The 14,791-nt window shown below is 39.0% G+C and overlaps 1 protein-coding gene across 3 annotated transcripts; it reads right to left on the bottom strand.

Annotated features, from left to right (window-relative positions):
* Positions 1 to 462: 462 nt before the first annotated feature.
* LOC127655124 (protein CMSS1-like) lies at positions 463 to 10,997 on the bottom strand. Of its 3 annotated transcripts, none has more exons than XM_052142758.1 (9): positions 10,946 to 10,997; positions 10,375 to 10,502; positions 9,822 to 9,899; positions 9,337 to 9,472; positions 3,630 to 3,689; positions 1,399 to 1,501; positions 1,164 to 1,312; positions 955 to 1,043; positions 463 to 722 (listed from the first exon to the last, which is right to left on the bottom strand). In XM_052142758.1, the coding sequence occupies exons 1-9, from the start codon at positions 10,992 to 10,994 to the stop codon at positions 639 to 641; spliced, it is 876 nt and encodes a 291-aa protein (XP_051998718.1). In that variant the 5' UTR covers positions 10,995 to 10,997; the 3' UTR covers positions 463 to 638. The 3 variants fall into 3 exon arrangements, 2 of the variants coding, with proteins under 2 accessions (XP_051998718.1, XP_051998719.1); XR_007972015.1 differs by having other exon boundaries at positions 665 to 722; positions 1,156 to 1,312; XM_052142759.1 differs by lacking the exon at positions 3,630 to 3,689.
* Positions 10,998 to 14,791: the final 3,794 nt, after the last annotated feature.

Below are 14,791 nucleotides of genomic sequence, written 5' to 3'. Positions count from 1 at the left end.
CCATCTCAGATTCTCCAACACTTACCACAAATTCAGATAAGAAAGAATGACAATACCCGGCTTCTTATGTTTACAAATACCACCTAAGGAAGTTTCCCAACACCCCATGTGAATGAACCTTTGAACCTGAAGTGACTGTTACTTATTAACTAAAACCACTCTGGCTCACTAACTCAGGCTCTCTCTCTCTCACACACACACACACACACATGCACTCTCCTAGCCTGTAGCTCTGACTTTTAAACCTCCCCAAACATATTTTTCCACCAGAACTCAATCTCCCCTCATTCCTGGACCCCTGCTGTAATGTGTGGGAGAAGACTCAAAGTGAAAGTGTGTGAATATTATAACAGGATATTGCAAAAGCAGAATTTCTTGAATTAGGTATAAAAAGTATATCGTGCCCTCAGTGGGAGGAGCTCTTGGTGGGCAAGCCAAAAACTAATGGACAGATCTTGTGTCAAATGGATTTATTTAACCAGGTTTATTTATAAACCTGAAGAAACACTCCAGAGGGTTAATATCTTATATGGCAATACAAATATTTTACAATAGTTTTATCAAGAACATATCAAACAAGTAAAGGGACATGAATGCACAAGTGCACATGAAACTAAGTAAAAGTAGAGACAATCTGCTCAAAATAGTCCTATTTTAACTGTTCCTTCTCTGCAGCTCTGAATTACACCAAAGTCCATCATTTTCAAAAAGTCTAATTTCACCTAAAACAACACACACAAAAAAAGAAATAAGGCATTTTTAAACAGTTATCAGCTTATCTTGTTACAGTTTAAAGATCCCATATGTTTTGAGATTAAATTATGAAATTTAATTCAGGGTTATCTTCATATACATTTTTTTTTGTTCTAAAAAAGATCTCAAATGTTAGATATAAAAAACAGATACAACGGATCTTTGCAATTATGTTGTTATATGCACATATGTCAATATTACCTCTGGTATATCTGTCATTGTCCTGTGCTTTTGGTCTCGGTAGTTCCAGTCCAGGACCAAATAACGCAATCCTTGCACAGTCAAACCATCTAGAGCACAAGTAGTGAAAAATATTTCACACAACTGAAAATTAAATAACTTCCAGTTTAGTAATTGTTAAAATATAATTATTTATTTTTATACTTTTTTATTGAAGTGTACCTGCTAACCTTTCTCTAACAGGGCAGCAATTCTACCAGGAGTTCCAACAGCAATATGGGTCACACCTTTACTTAACAACTTAATTTGTTCATCCACTTTAATATGTTTTGCGAACAGCTTCAGCACTTTAGCTTGTCCTTTAAATGCCACCAGTTGCCTTAAACACAAAGAGAGAGAAAAATATAACACTCACGAAGACATTCTGTATAATTTAAAACTGGACACCAGAGAGATAAAACTTACTTAATGAGTTCAATTGTTCTGAGAGCAGATCCACAAACAATGAGCAACACAACTGACCGGGTCTGGGTGTGCTGCTTCTGTATTTTTGCCCACTTTGGACAGACTGAAATAAGAATGACACCAAAGTACCAAAATAAACCTCAAGCCAAACAAAGAAACAGAAATCATGTATAAATATATCAGAATTTTGACTTTGCAAGCAGACAGTGATCTGAGAATTAAATGGGATAGATCAAATATTGCCATGGTACAAGGTAAAGGTTTTAAAAAGGAACAGTTTACCCAATAATGCAAACTGTGTAATTTAATCCTATGTTGTTCCAAAACTGACTGACTTCCATGGGACACAAAAAGATATATTCTGTAGAATTTCCCAGCTCCTCTTTCCTATAAAATCAAAGCATACCATGAGCAGGGGCTGTCAAGATGCATTGTGTGCCTAGTTTGGTGTCCATAACACCTAAAGGCCTCTGCATACTTCCTACGAAACAGCCGACAGCTAATTCTGTTTTACCTCTGAAAGAAGAACTTCTCTAGAAGTGTGCTGGTGCCTTAATATCATTGGTTCTTATGCATCTCGCAACCAAATGTTTGAAGAGGTGGAAGTAACAATGAGCTTTGAAAGCTATGTTCGTCAACAAAAGCTTTAGTATATGTAGAATATAGCACACAGTCTACTTTTATGGTGATGTTTGTTTGTTTTTTCTGACCAGCCCCTGGTCTTTAAAAATAAAAAATCTCTCATTCATTACCCTGATACCATACTAGATGTGTATGACTGTCTTTCTTCAGCAAAGCACAATTTAAAGGGGTCATGACATGAGAAACCAAATTTGCCTTGATCTTTTGGTATATAAGAGGTCTTTGTCTCATTAAAATGTCCTGCAAGTTTAATATTTTAAGACGTCCTCCCCATTCTAAACGAATCATTTATTTAATCAAGCTCAAAATACAGCTCGTTCTGGATTCATGGTTAGAAGTGACGTGTCGGTTAGAAGTGACGTAACAGCGTTTGCATATGACCGCCTCCAGCACAAGATAACTACGCTTTAAGCGCAAGACAGCTACGCTCATTTCAGTATCGCCGTCGCCTCACAAGTGTTCAGTCGATGGACAGCGAGCTCTGACAGAGACTACTTGTGCACAGGAAAATTACGATGCCACACAGATGTGCTGTTCCTGGCTGTGGTCAAACAAAACCTCTGAATAAGCTGCCGAAAGATCCAGACGTCAGGGAAAAATGGATGCAGTTTATTTTTTGCGGACGTTCCAGTCACGGCAGTGTTAACTTAAGCGTTTGTTCTGTACATTTTAAGGATGACTGTTTTGAGAACAAATCTCAATATGATGCTTTCTTTGCCAGAAAACTGTTGCTCAAAGATAAGTCCGTGCCGACTATTCTGGGAACAACGACGACGCAAACTGTAAGTAGGCCTAATCTATTTTAAACTTTAAACTACTTTTTAAAGCGCAATTTCATTCATTATGAATAATCACAGTGTTTTTACTTAGTTTACTTGCATATTGTTCTGGCTGGGAGCGTCATTAATTGATACATAGGCACTGACGTTAGCCAATCATAACATTGAGCGTTAACACTGAAGTCTTAAATGGAAAACGCCCCCAAAACAGACTGTTTGAATCAGAGGATGAGAAACAGGGTGGGAAAAGGTCATAAATCACTAGATTTTAAAAGTTTTTCTTAATAAAAAATATATTAATACTATAATTGCACCTAAGGGAACATAATAATACAATAAAAAAAACCATGTCATGACCCCTTTAAATTTTTTATAAGATAGAGTTCTGTCAGGTCCTTACAATGCAAGTAAAGGGATGCCTGCACTTTAACGATCCAAAAGTCACATTTAGGCAGCATAAAATAATCAACACGACTATTTTTTTCAATTTTCCAAAAATCTTTATTTGTGTTCTGCTGAAGAATGACAGCCATACACCTCTGGAATGGCATCAGGGTAAGTGAAAAATGAGAGAATTTCTAATTTTTGGGTGACCTATTCCTTTAAATCATTTAACTGTATGAAAAATAATGTCAACAGTCTTCAAATTTTTCCTTTTATGTTCCATGAAAGAAATAAAGTAATGTGGGTTTGAAATGACAAGGTAATGTAATGTAATGACAGACTTAATTTTTTGGGGAGCACCATTTCACTAAGAAACCACAATGGAGTGTGTGAAAAGACAAAGACTGTCCATAAAAGGTGCTTTACCTTCCTTAAGATAGGAGGATAAGCTATGTGTAAGGTCATTACTGTCAAGGAAACAGGACTCTGAAATGGAAGAGAAACCACAAAATTAACTTCATTATCAAGACACACAAATGCACATTAATTGACTCCCAAACTTGGATCCTACCAACCTCAATAATTTCTGGCCCATTTCTAAACTTCCATTTTCATCAAAAATCCTGGAGAAAATACATTTCTTCTCAACTCTCTTCATTGCTATCTGAAAACAACATTTTATATAAATTTGTCTGGTTATAGAGATCGTCACAGCACAGAGTCTGCACTACTCAAGGTGACTAATGATTTACTGCTCACTTTGGATACTGGTAGACCTACAATCTTAATGTTGCTTGATGTTAGTGCTGCTTTCGATACAGTTGATCTTACTACCCTCCTAGACCGTCTTAGGAGTGAAGCTGGTTTTAAAGGCACAGCCTTCGATTGGTTTACATCTTACCTTTTAGAAAGAACTGAGTTCAGAGGATTAGGATTGGGAATTTTTCCTCTCCTTCTGCACCTTTCACTTGTGGGGTACCTCAAGGTTCCATTTTAGGCCCGATTTTATTTTATTTTAAATGCTTCCCCATGGTTCAGTTTTTAGGAAATATAACATTTTACACAACTGTATGTCCCCTTTAGTTCTGATGATTCATATTCCGAAATGTTTTAAATGCTTTAAGAATATTAAATGTTGGACAGTAAGAAACTTTCTCCAGTTAAATGAGAGCAAGACTGAAATGTATGTGTATGGCCTCCCTAGCGCTGTCTCTAATATCACTAGCAATCTAGCAACACTGTCATTAAATGTTCACCCCTTTGCCAAAAACTTGGGAGTGATCTTTGACACGGCTCTAAATTTTGAAAAACAAACAAGTGCTGTGGAGAAGCGATCAATCTACAGGAGTCTGCAGTTGTATGCAAGTGTATTTATTTCTTGTATGCAAGTTGTTAGAGTGGTATTTATTGCTAGATCAGGTGATGTTTGTTTACTGTCTTGAACACACGTCGCTTAATTGTGTGTATGTGTGTGTGCGTCATTTTTGTTTTGAATAGTATTCGCTGCTAGATTTAGGTTTGGTTATCCAGTGTGTGTAAAACTATCGTCGTTTTAGTGTCTGCAAACAATGCTTCACTTGTTTTAGAATATTATCTATCGCTAAAGTGCAGCATAATTTATTTGCGGTGTACGGAAGTCGTGTTTGTTCCCGCGCTTGGCACCTCGCGCAACCCCTGGTTTCGGTTGACCACGTGACTAGCTTTGTTGTGCTAAGTAGCATTAAGGTGTGGCCAGCACCAGGTAGGATATTTATACTGTTAGATTCATTGTCATTCAGGAGAAGCGATCTATCTACAGGAGTCTGCCGTTGTATGTGTGTGTTTATTTCATTGTTTTTAAAGTTGTTAGAGTGGTAGTCATTGCTAGATCAAGTGCTGTTTGTTTACTTTCTTTAACACGCGTCGCTTAAATGTGTGTTTGTGTGCATGCGCTATATGTTTTGACTTGTCCAATAGTATTCGCGGTAATATTTGTTTTGACCTGTCCCAAAGTATTTCGCTGCTAGATTTAGGGTTGGTTATCCAGTGTGTGTAAAACAATCGTCGTTTTAGTGTCTGCAAACAGTGCTTCACTTGTTTTAGAGTATTATCTATTGCTAAAGTGCAACATAATTTATGCATCATTTGTTCCCACACTTGGCGCGACCCCTAGTTTCGGTTGACCAAGTGACTAGCTTTGTTGTGCTAAGTAGCATTATGGCGTGGCTGCTTTTTCCACTGAACGGCTCATTAAAAGTGTGTATTTATTGGACTGAATGCTGACGTGGAAGTGGTAGCCCTCGTGTGAAGACCTACTTGGGTAAAGACCAGTGAGTCTACCTGTGCGAGTCCACCAAGCAACCGACAAGGCACCACTCACCATAGCACTTAAGTATTTTTGGTTTTATCTCTTATTATTTTACTTATACATACTAACATGTCTAGTTCACTAATAACACATGCCTTCAAACACATCCCTGTTTATCTGTTGTAGACCGTTCACAAGATACAGATGCAAGACCAAACACAACCCACACAACCTACGGCAACTTTGTACTTCAGCACCTGCTCCGCTCTCGTTCTCAGTGGGACTCTGGAACTGCCAGTCTGCTGTGAACAAAGCTGCATTCATTCCAGCCTTTGCCACAAAGTCCACCCTCAGCATCCTGGCACTGACGGAGACATGGATACGTCCTCAGGATACAGCAACACCTGCTGCTCTCTCCAACAACTTCTCCTCTCACACCCCTCGTCATACCGGTAGGGGTGGGGGAACAGGTTTGCTCATTCATAATAACTGGACTTTTTCACCACAGGCTTCGCCATGTAACAATACATCTTTGAATTCCATGCCTTTACTACAATGCATCCCACAAAAATACATGTTGTTGTCATCTATCACCCTCCAGGTCAGCTGACAAGCTTTCTTTAGGAGTTGGATGTCCTGCTGTCCTCCTTGCCAGAGGATGGCAGGCCACTTGTGGTTCTTGGCAATTTCAACATACACCAAGACAAGCCCCAGGCCACTGAACTGAATACTCATCTGGCCTCATTTTATTTGGAAAGACTACACACCTCAGCAACTCACAGATCGGGCAACCACCTAGACCTAATTTTTACACGTAACTGTACCACCTCAAATATTCTTGTTGCACCTTTACATGTCTCTGATCACTACTTTGTTCAATTCAACATGATTCTCCCATCTATAGTAAAACCGACTCCACCGTTGGTTTTCTTTCGCCGTAACCTCTGTTCCCTCTCGCCTTTCCACTGATGTCTCTACCTCTCTTCCCACAATAAATGTATTTTCCGCGCTTGATGTAAACACTGCCACAGACACACTTCACTCTACTTTAACAACCTGTCTAGACAACATTTGTCCTCTCTCCTCTAGACCAGCTCGTACTACACCACCCAGCCCCTGGCTGTCTGACGTTCTTCGTGACCATCGAACTGATCTCAGAGCAGCTGACAGTAGATGGCGTAAATCTAGAGATCCAGCAGATCTAGGTAAATATCAACTGCTTGCAACTTTTTCAGAGAACGTTAAAGCTGCAAAATCCTCCTATTACCAGACCAAGATCAACAGCACCACAGACACTCGTAGCTTATTTAGAACACTCAACACACTTCTCTGTCCTCCCCTTCCACATCACTGACAGCAGATATCTTCGCCACATTTTATACAAATAAGTTTACAACCATCAGCAATACATTCACTGCACCACACCCTGTCAAACACCTGGCTCCTGTGTGCAACCATTCTTTCTCTAGGTTCTCTCCTCTGACTGACACTGAGGTCTCAAAACTCCTCCTCTCCAACCACCCCACCACCTGTTCCATTGACCCCATTCCATCACACCTTCTCCAGGCCATCTCTTCGTCCATCCTACCTGCACTTACACACATAATTAACACATCTCTACTTACAGGCACTTTTCCCACTACATTTAAGCAGGCTTGAGTAACCCCACTGCTGAAAAAACCTGCACTTAACCCCACACAGATAGAACACTACAGACCAGTCTCTCTCATCCCATTCATGGCAAAAACATTTGAAAGGGCAGTTTTCAATCAGATCTCTTCCTATCTCTCACAGAACAAGCTGCTGGATGACAATCAGTCAGGCTTCAAAAGTGGACACTCCACCGAGACTGCCCTACGGTCTGTCACGGAGTCGCTGAGACAGTTGAAAGCTAAATCCAAATCATCCGTTCTGATACTGCTGTACCTTTCTGCAGCCTTTGACACAGTCAACCATCAGATCTTTCTCTCCACCCTCTCTACTCTGGGCATCAGAGGAACTGTGCTGGACTGGTTGACCTCCTATCTCTCAGATAGGTCCTTCAAGGTAGCCTGGAGAGGTGAGGTATCCAAGCCACATCAGCTAATTACTGGGGTACTTCAGGGATCAGTGCTTGGGCCACTTCTCTTCTCCACACAACATCACTGGGACCCATCATTCAGTCACATGGTTTCTCTTACCACTCTTTTCAGCCCAACGACACCACAGTGACTGCTCGAATCTCTGCCTGTTTGGCAGACATCTCGGCCTGGATGAAGGAACACCACTTACAACTCAACCCAGCCAAGACCGAACTCCTTGTCTTTCCAGCCAACCCTGCTGTTGAACACAACATCACCATGCAGCTGGGTTCAACTACAGTATCGCCTTCCAAAACGTTCAGAAATCTAGGGGTAACCATTGATAACAAGCCACATTTCACAGACCACATCTCAAAGAATGCAAGATCATGTAGATTTACACTCTACAATATCAGGAAAATAAGACCTTTCCTCTCTGAACATGCCACACAACTGCTTGTTTAGTCACTTGTCATAACTAGACTGGACTACTGTAACTCTCTCATTGCAGGCCTTCTTGCATGTGCAATTAGACCTCTACAAATGATCCAGAATGCAGCAGCACGTCTGGTCTTTAATGAACCAAAGAGAGCGCATGTTACACCACTCTTTGTCTCTCTCCTCTGGTTGCCGGTTAATGCACGCATTAAATTCAAGGCTCTGATGCTGACATACAAAACAGTCACTGGGTCTGCTCTAGCATACCTAAAATAATTTAAAAAGATCTACACTCCTGCCTGAAGCTTGCGGTCGGCTAAGGAACGTTGCCTTGTTGTACCAACACAGAGGCACCAAAACACTTTCCCGGACTCTCAGTTTCATCATACCAAGTTGGTGGAATGACCTTCCCAACTCCATCCGTGAAGCTGACTCACTCTCTGTCTTCAAAAAACGGCTAAAAACACAACTTTTCCAAGAGCACTTAACCAGTCACTAAAAAAAAAATACAAAATGCAAATTGTTCCACTTCAATCTGTTTTGAATGCTATTCTGATGCTAGTAAAACTTTGTAGTATGGCACTTTTCGTACAAATTAAGATGATTCGCTTATGTTTTCCTCTTTTGTAAGTCGCTTTGGATAAAAGCGTCTGCCAAATGAATAAATGTAAATGTAAAATGCTGTGGTGATTGCTAAATAAACCATTGCTCTCATTTAAGGATTTGGAGATAGTTATTCATGCCTTCATCTCATCCAGACTTGACTATTGTAATGCACTGTACATGGGAATTAGTCATTCATCTCTGTATCGCTTGCAGTTAGTCCAAAATGAAGCTGCTAGGTTGCTGACTGGAACAAGGAAGAGGGAAAGAATTTCACCTGTTCTAGCATCTCTTCGCTGGTTACCAGTCCAATACAGGATTCGTTTTTAGATTTGTTTTTATTTTAAAGCTATAAATGGTTTAGCCCCATCTTATCTCTCAGAACTCCTTAGTCATCAACAATACTCCAAGATGCTCAGATCCTCTGATAAACTCTTCCTGCATAAACCACCCTCATGCTTGACGTTTAAAGGGGATCGTGCCGTCTCCGTAGTCGGCCCTAGACTATGGAAAATCATACCTCTGGACATTAGACCTGCGCCTACGCTTCGCATTTATAAATCAAGTCTGAAGACACATTTATATTCTTTGGCTTTTGTATGGATGTATATTTTATTATTATTGTTTTTAATGTCAATCTTGTTTTTTATTTCCCCTTTATTAATTGTTTTATTTGTCCATGTACAGCACTTTGGTATACACTTGTTTTCAAATGTGCTCTATAAATAAACTGACCTTAACTCACCCTGTAGCGTCAGTTCCTCCTGCTCAATAACAGAGCGTGTCTGACTATAATGACTCTTCAGAAGGCTCCTAATGTCATCTGGAGAGCCTGGCACAGACTCCGAGCTAGCCAGGACATCTGTGATCGTTTTCTTCTTCTAAACACATAGTAGGATTATGCAACAATGGCATGTATACATCTACATCAGAGGAGACTAGAGACTAGAAAAGGCGTTGGAGGAATTTAGAGTTACTCAATCTTCTATTATAATTTAATCAGTGAAAACATTCCCAACAACACTTAATGTTAACCAAGACCTATGAAAACTGAGAACTGTTAAAAACTAAGAAAATTACAGATTTTCAAAGTTTGCTTTTGATAACACAGCAGTCCACGTATTTGTCTCTTTCTCAAGAATGGAATAAAATGATTCTGAAGCAGCATATTGAATTGGGCAAGAGTTTGACATGTGTAACATTAGACATGCGAATCATAATTAACCTTACCTTTCGTCTCTTCTTATTTTTGTTGGACCCTTTAGCACCCTGTTCCTCTGATCTCTCCTGTGTGACGAAACATTTTTTCTGCAAGGAAAAGTATGACACTTTTTACTTAGAAATGCCCTAGTCTGTTTTTGCTCATGACCCATTTTGTCTCAAAGGCAACCCTTTGATCTCTTTGAAGAAAGACTCACTTCCAAAATCTGGAATTTGAACATATATTACAATTCTTTTAACAGGCTTGTATAGGAAACCATTGTGCATAAGCACAACCCACTTTTTAAAATCAACCCACTGGTCCCAGTTTCAGTTTAGTATAATAAAAATTGTGTCATCATAATTTCCTTACCCTCATGTCACTCATCCGAAATAAGTGACATCCCAGTTGATACAGGACAGTTGGCAACCCTATGTGATAGTAAATGAGGCTGTCACTCCCTAACATTCTATTGGTTTGGAACAATACGAGGGTGAGTAAATAATGACAATGTTCATTTTTGGGTGAACTATCCTTTTAAGGCTTCACAGTCATCAGTGTCAGTAAATGTGTGCTTGTTACCTGAACAGTTTTCTTCCTCTTCTTTTTCTTGCTGCTGTCTTGAATCTGTTTTTCACCCTTCCTTTTCTTTGATGTGGGTGTTATGTGTTGTTCTTTGGGCTGTGGGTCCTCCTCTATCTCGAACACACCTTAGTGAGAAAGTAAACTGTTTAAGCAAGAATAACTGCTTGAAAGAGGCTACAAAAATATCATGGCGTCTATTATTAACACTTGGTAAACAGGAGTCATGACAAACTACATTTCCCATGATGCTATGTGAGCAACCCAACACGTGTTTTGACTGAGCGGTCTGAAATGAAACCAGTAAAAAAAATAACTAAGCCATACATCTGTGAAAATGGAAATGCCTCTAAAGTGCACACAAAAAAAAAATGGTACTAGTTCATGGGAGGCGTTTCATGCAAGTAAAATCTGTATTCAAAGGAGCTATGCTAAGTTTCTACTACTAATGTATTGCAGTTACCAGATGCTGGCAAAGTATGCTTAAAGCATACGTGCATGAATTAACTAGCATTGTCCAAAAAATAAAATAGAATAATGTATAGCTGCAAATGTTGAATATGTTTGTAACCTGAATTGTCGCCGTCAGTCCACCACTCGTCTCCCAAATCATCAGCCATTTCTTAAAGACGGTTTTGAGACTGTAATTTCCATACGGCAGATTCGCGTAGCTAGAAAATCTCAGCGAATCTGCCGTTAAAAAACCGATAATGCAAGCTTTGTACTAAAGGTTTTCAGAATAAGTTTTTCATATAGTATTTATGAAAACTAGGTTAACCTTGTTATTAATAGTAATTTACACACACACACACACACACACACACACATATATATATATATATATATATATATATATATATATATATATATATATATATATATATATAATTCATATTGAATTTCAATAAAATATAAAATAGTGCTGCCTAAAATTTCCTGGGGAAGTGTGATTTTTTTTGTTTTTGTTTTCATCTGATGATATTCAAGATCAACTAATTCTGAGGGTCATTCTCATAAACTGTTGTCTTTCTGGCTTACAAAATACTGACGTTTTCAATTCAGTTGATTTCAGTTCAGGTTTCTTCCATTTTTTTTAATTACCTAAAATTAGATTTTCTCAAATGTGTCAGATCAGACTAAAATCAATAAATCCTACAATGAAATCGTTCACATGAAAATTAAACTATGTAACACCAATCGCATGTTTAAATGAACCATGTGAAGAAAAAAATAGTCAAAATGTAAATGAACACTTTTTCCAACATGGTGGGTAATCCATATATTTGATCTTATTGTATTTTCAATATACAAGGGACAAACATTCTTTTTAAATTATTAAAATTATGAATGGCTTATTTTGTTTAGCCTTTTTGTACACTTGTTTTAATGAGTAAACACACGCGTATAATACACGTGTGTGTAAAAAGTTAGGGTTTCTTGACTGAAACATAAGGGACATGTTTGTCACCATATTCTGACAATGACCCCAGTAACACTAGGTGGCGCTGAGTTCCATAAAATCATATTTATTTTTTTTATCTGCAAAGTGTTTATTGTAAGTTTGTGTGTGTTCTACATTTTCATTTCTAACTATAATTTCCTTTTTTCTCATTCCTCTCTCTCTCTCTCTCTCTCTCTCTCTCTCTCTCTCTCTCTCTCTCTCTCTCTCTCTCTCTCTCTCTCTCACACACACACACACACACACAATAATTTATTCATTACTAACATGAATTAAAAATCTCTTGTTTCCCAGCTCATCTAACACATGGATCACTTGTGGTGGACCAAGAAGAGGGAAAAGGTTTGAAAATAAATTTTGTAAAGCCATGTCTAAATTCAAGTTCAACCAACTTCCAGTGAAGATTCACAAAATTTTACAGTCTAGACATTTATCTGCACACTCATCCACTAAGGGAAAACGATTCTCAACATTCTAATTTGCTCTTAATTATATCCATTCTCTCTCATTGTCTCCATCTCCCTTTTATGTTCTTTCTTTTTCTTAATTTAACTCTCCGTTTCTTCTCTCCCTGAGTGATCCTTAGAAACAAGTAGGTTTTCGTCATGGCAACATGCTCTGAAATATAGCCTACTGAGAAGCTGTTTTGGATCCAAGCTGCACTGGTCAAAAGACTGATGGAGTGTGGAATGCGTTCACTGCAATATGGGAATCATTGTTCCCGTTGATTTTCCACGTTATTGAAAGTTATCCATTCATTGTAAAATGTAATAGTATTCCTTATTTAAAAAATATTAGTATGTTTACTTGAATTTAACCAAAATGTTGTGTTTACTAGAAAATGTTAATTGTTGCTGACATTTTCGAACACATAACTAGCGTCATTTAAAGCCCATGGTGCAGGTTAAACACCACTGTCGATTAATGGGTAGATAAAGCAGTCAAGATATGTATATAAAGTTAGAAATGTCTCCAAAATGGTGTTAAAGTCCAGTTTTTGTAGTTTTTGGTTAGAAACGGTTATTTTTTACGCGATTCGGCGATGACGTCACATGAGGTAGACGCGGTGGAATGTAGCCTCAGCCGTTCTCAGCTACTTGAACTAATTCTAGCAGACTAGCACTGACTACTATGGCGTCTAACTGGGATGAGGAAGAGGTGGCAAGACCCACAGTTAACATTTATGATGGCCCACAGCCATACAATTTCGAACCGTTTAGACGTGAGAGGGCGAATGAGGAAATACCGAGAGCAGATGGCCGTCAAAGACAAATAAATGCATGGTCAGAGGAGAATGAATGGAGAGTTGGTGTAGTGTCCTGGTGAGTTGCTATCATTTAGAAATGCAGCAATGACCGCTGGAGCTAGTAGTCTATGAACAGCAGTGCATACAATAACTTTTATGCTTTATTTCTAAGCTTTTACCTCTTTCTCCGGTGAAAATGTTGGTTTGCCGTAGCCGACGCCGAGTAGGCATCGTCACTGTGATTATTGTTGATAGTGCCAACTAGTTTTCCTCGTGATTGATTGTCATTGACACCGTCAGGCTTACCGGGAGAGGGAGTGAGTGAGTAGTAAGCGTCTGTGTCGCTGTGTTTGGCAGGTGTCTGTGTGGGCGGTGTCGTCCCATGGAAACTGTGGTGGAGAGCTTGTGTTGTAGGGAGGTGAGCGCGTTTTGGTCGCTGGTCGAGGATCTCACCCCGCGGCCAGCAGATGTAACGTGCCTAACACAGCATCCTGGATTTGAGGCATGCTGCCTGAATCCGTTTGTGCTACAAATAGCATATTCACACTTCAGACAGGATCATGGTCCCCTTCAAGCCAGCACGCACGAGTATGTTCATGGTTTATGTTTACTTTACCAATGTTTTTACACTGAGTCCTTTGAACAACAGCAATAGGTGACAGGAGATGTGTTGCATGCACAAACATGTATAAGAGACAGGCTTCAAATGACGTTTCCAACCTACTTACAGAGTTTAAAACGTAAGAATCTTTCCTACTTATTCCTAGGCAATACCGGTACACTGCGTACAGGCAGGCTATACGCTGGGCTTATGGAGTTTTAGGGAGGAGTATAAGGAAGACTCTACCCTCTTGTGTGGTTTCAACCATCAGACAAAACTTCCAAAGTGGTGACCAAACCTATCAGGGCTTTCAATGGCCTCGTTTGGATGAGAATGAATAAAAATAATTGTTTATTCTGTTGTGATCGCCTAATTGCCCTTAAAATGTTATAAAGTACACAGAACACATGAATTTTAATAAGAAAAAACAGTTTATTGGCATTGCTTGTAAGGGTTACTAAACATTTACTGAACAAGGACAAGGATTACTGAACAAAGACACAGGTTGCAAGTAAACAAATCTATATAAAAAAAAGCCCACTGATGAAGGACTAGACCTGAAACCTTTGCACATTGTTTCTTTTGCCTGAAAAAGTGTGGTCTTACCTGAGGGTCAACTGATGGTTCTCGCACTCACTCACACTCACTTACTCACACACAGTCACACACAGTCACTCACACACACTCACACTCTTTCATGAATGCATATGCAGTGATACATGCAAAAGCATATCAAGCTGACACACAGTGAACCCAGACAACACCGCACACAGAGGTTGACCAGGCACAGGTAAAATGATTGGTAAATTATTTTGAATTACATAAAACAAATTTCATACAAATAACAGACAGAGGAGCAGACATGCAGCATGCAGGACCCCTTGAATGGGGTACAGCGACAATTAATGCCACTTACAAAGACGAAAAAAGTAATGATTTAGTGCAAAGTAAAACCAAAGCAACAACACACAAAACATGCAGAATACAGGAAACCACCACCAAATGAGATGACAGGGACAGAAGGAAAGAAGATAAATAACAACTAAAATAAATACTTACAACTAAATCATTGGACTTGTCTGTGGAAAAAAATAATAATAATAATGTGAAT

The sequence above is a fragment of the Xyrauchen texanus genome, chromosome 14 (genome assembly GCF_025860055.1).
Source record: "Xyrauchen texanus isolate HMW12.3.18 chromosome 14, RBS_HiC_50CHRs, whole genome shotgun sequence".
Lineage (NCBI taxonomy): Eukaryota > Metazoa > Chordata > Actinopteri > Cypriniformes > Catostomidae > Xyrauchen > Xyrauchen texanus.
This window is presented reverse-complemented; position numbering and strand designations above follow the sequence as displayed.

Coding starts and splice junctions, on each gene's coding strand:
- LOC127655124 (XM_052142758.1), bottom strand. CDS start 10,994: ATGGCTGATGATTTGGGAGACGAGTGGTGGACTGACGGCGACAATTCA. Junction 9,900..10,374: donor AGAGGAAGAAAACTGTTCAG/GTAACAAGCACA, acceptor TTTTCCTTGCAG/AAAAAATGTTTCGTCACACA. Junction 1,502..3,629: donor ATCCTCCTATCTTAAGGAAG/GTAAAGCACCTT, acceptor TTCTTATTTCAG/TCTGTCCAAAGTGGGCAAAA.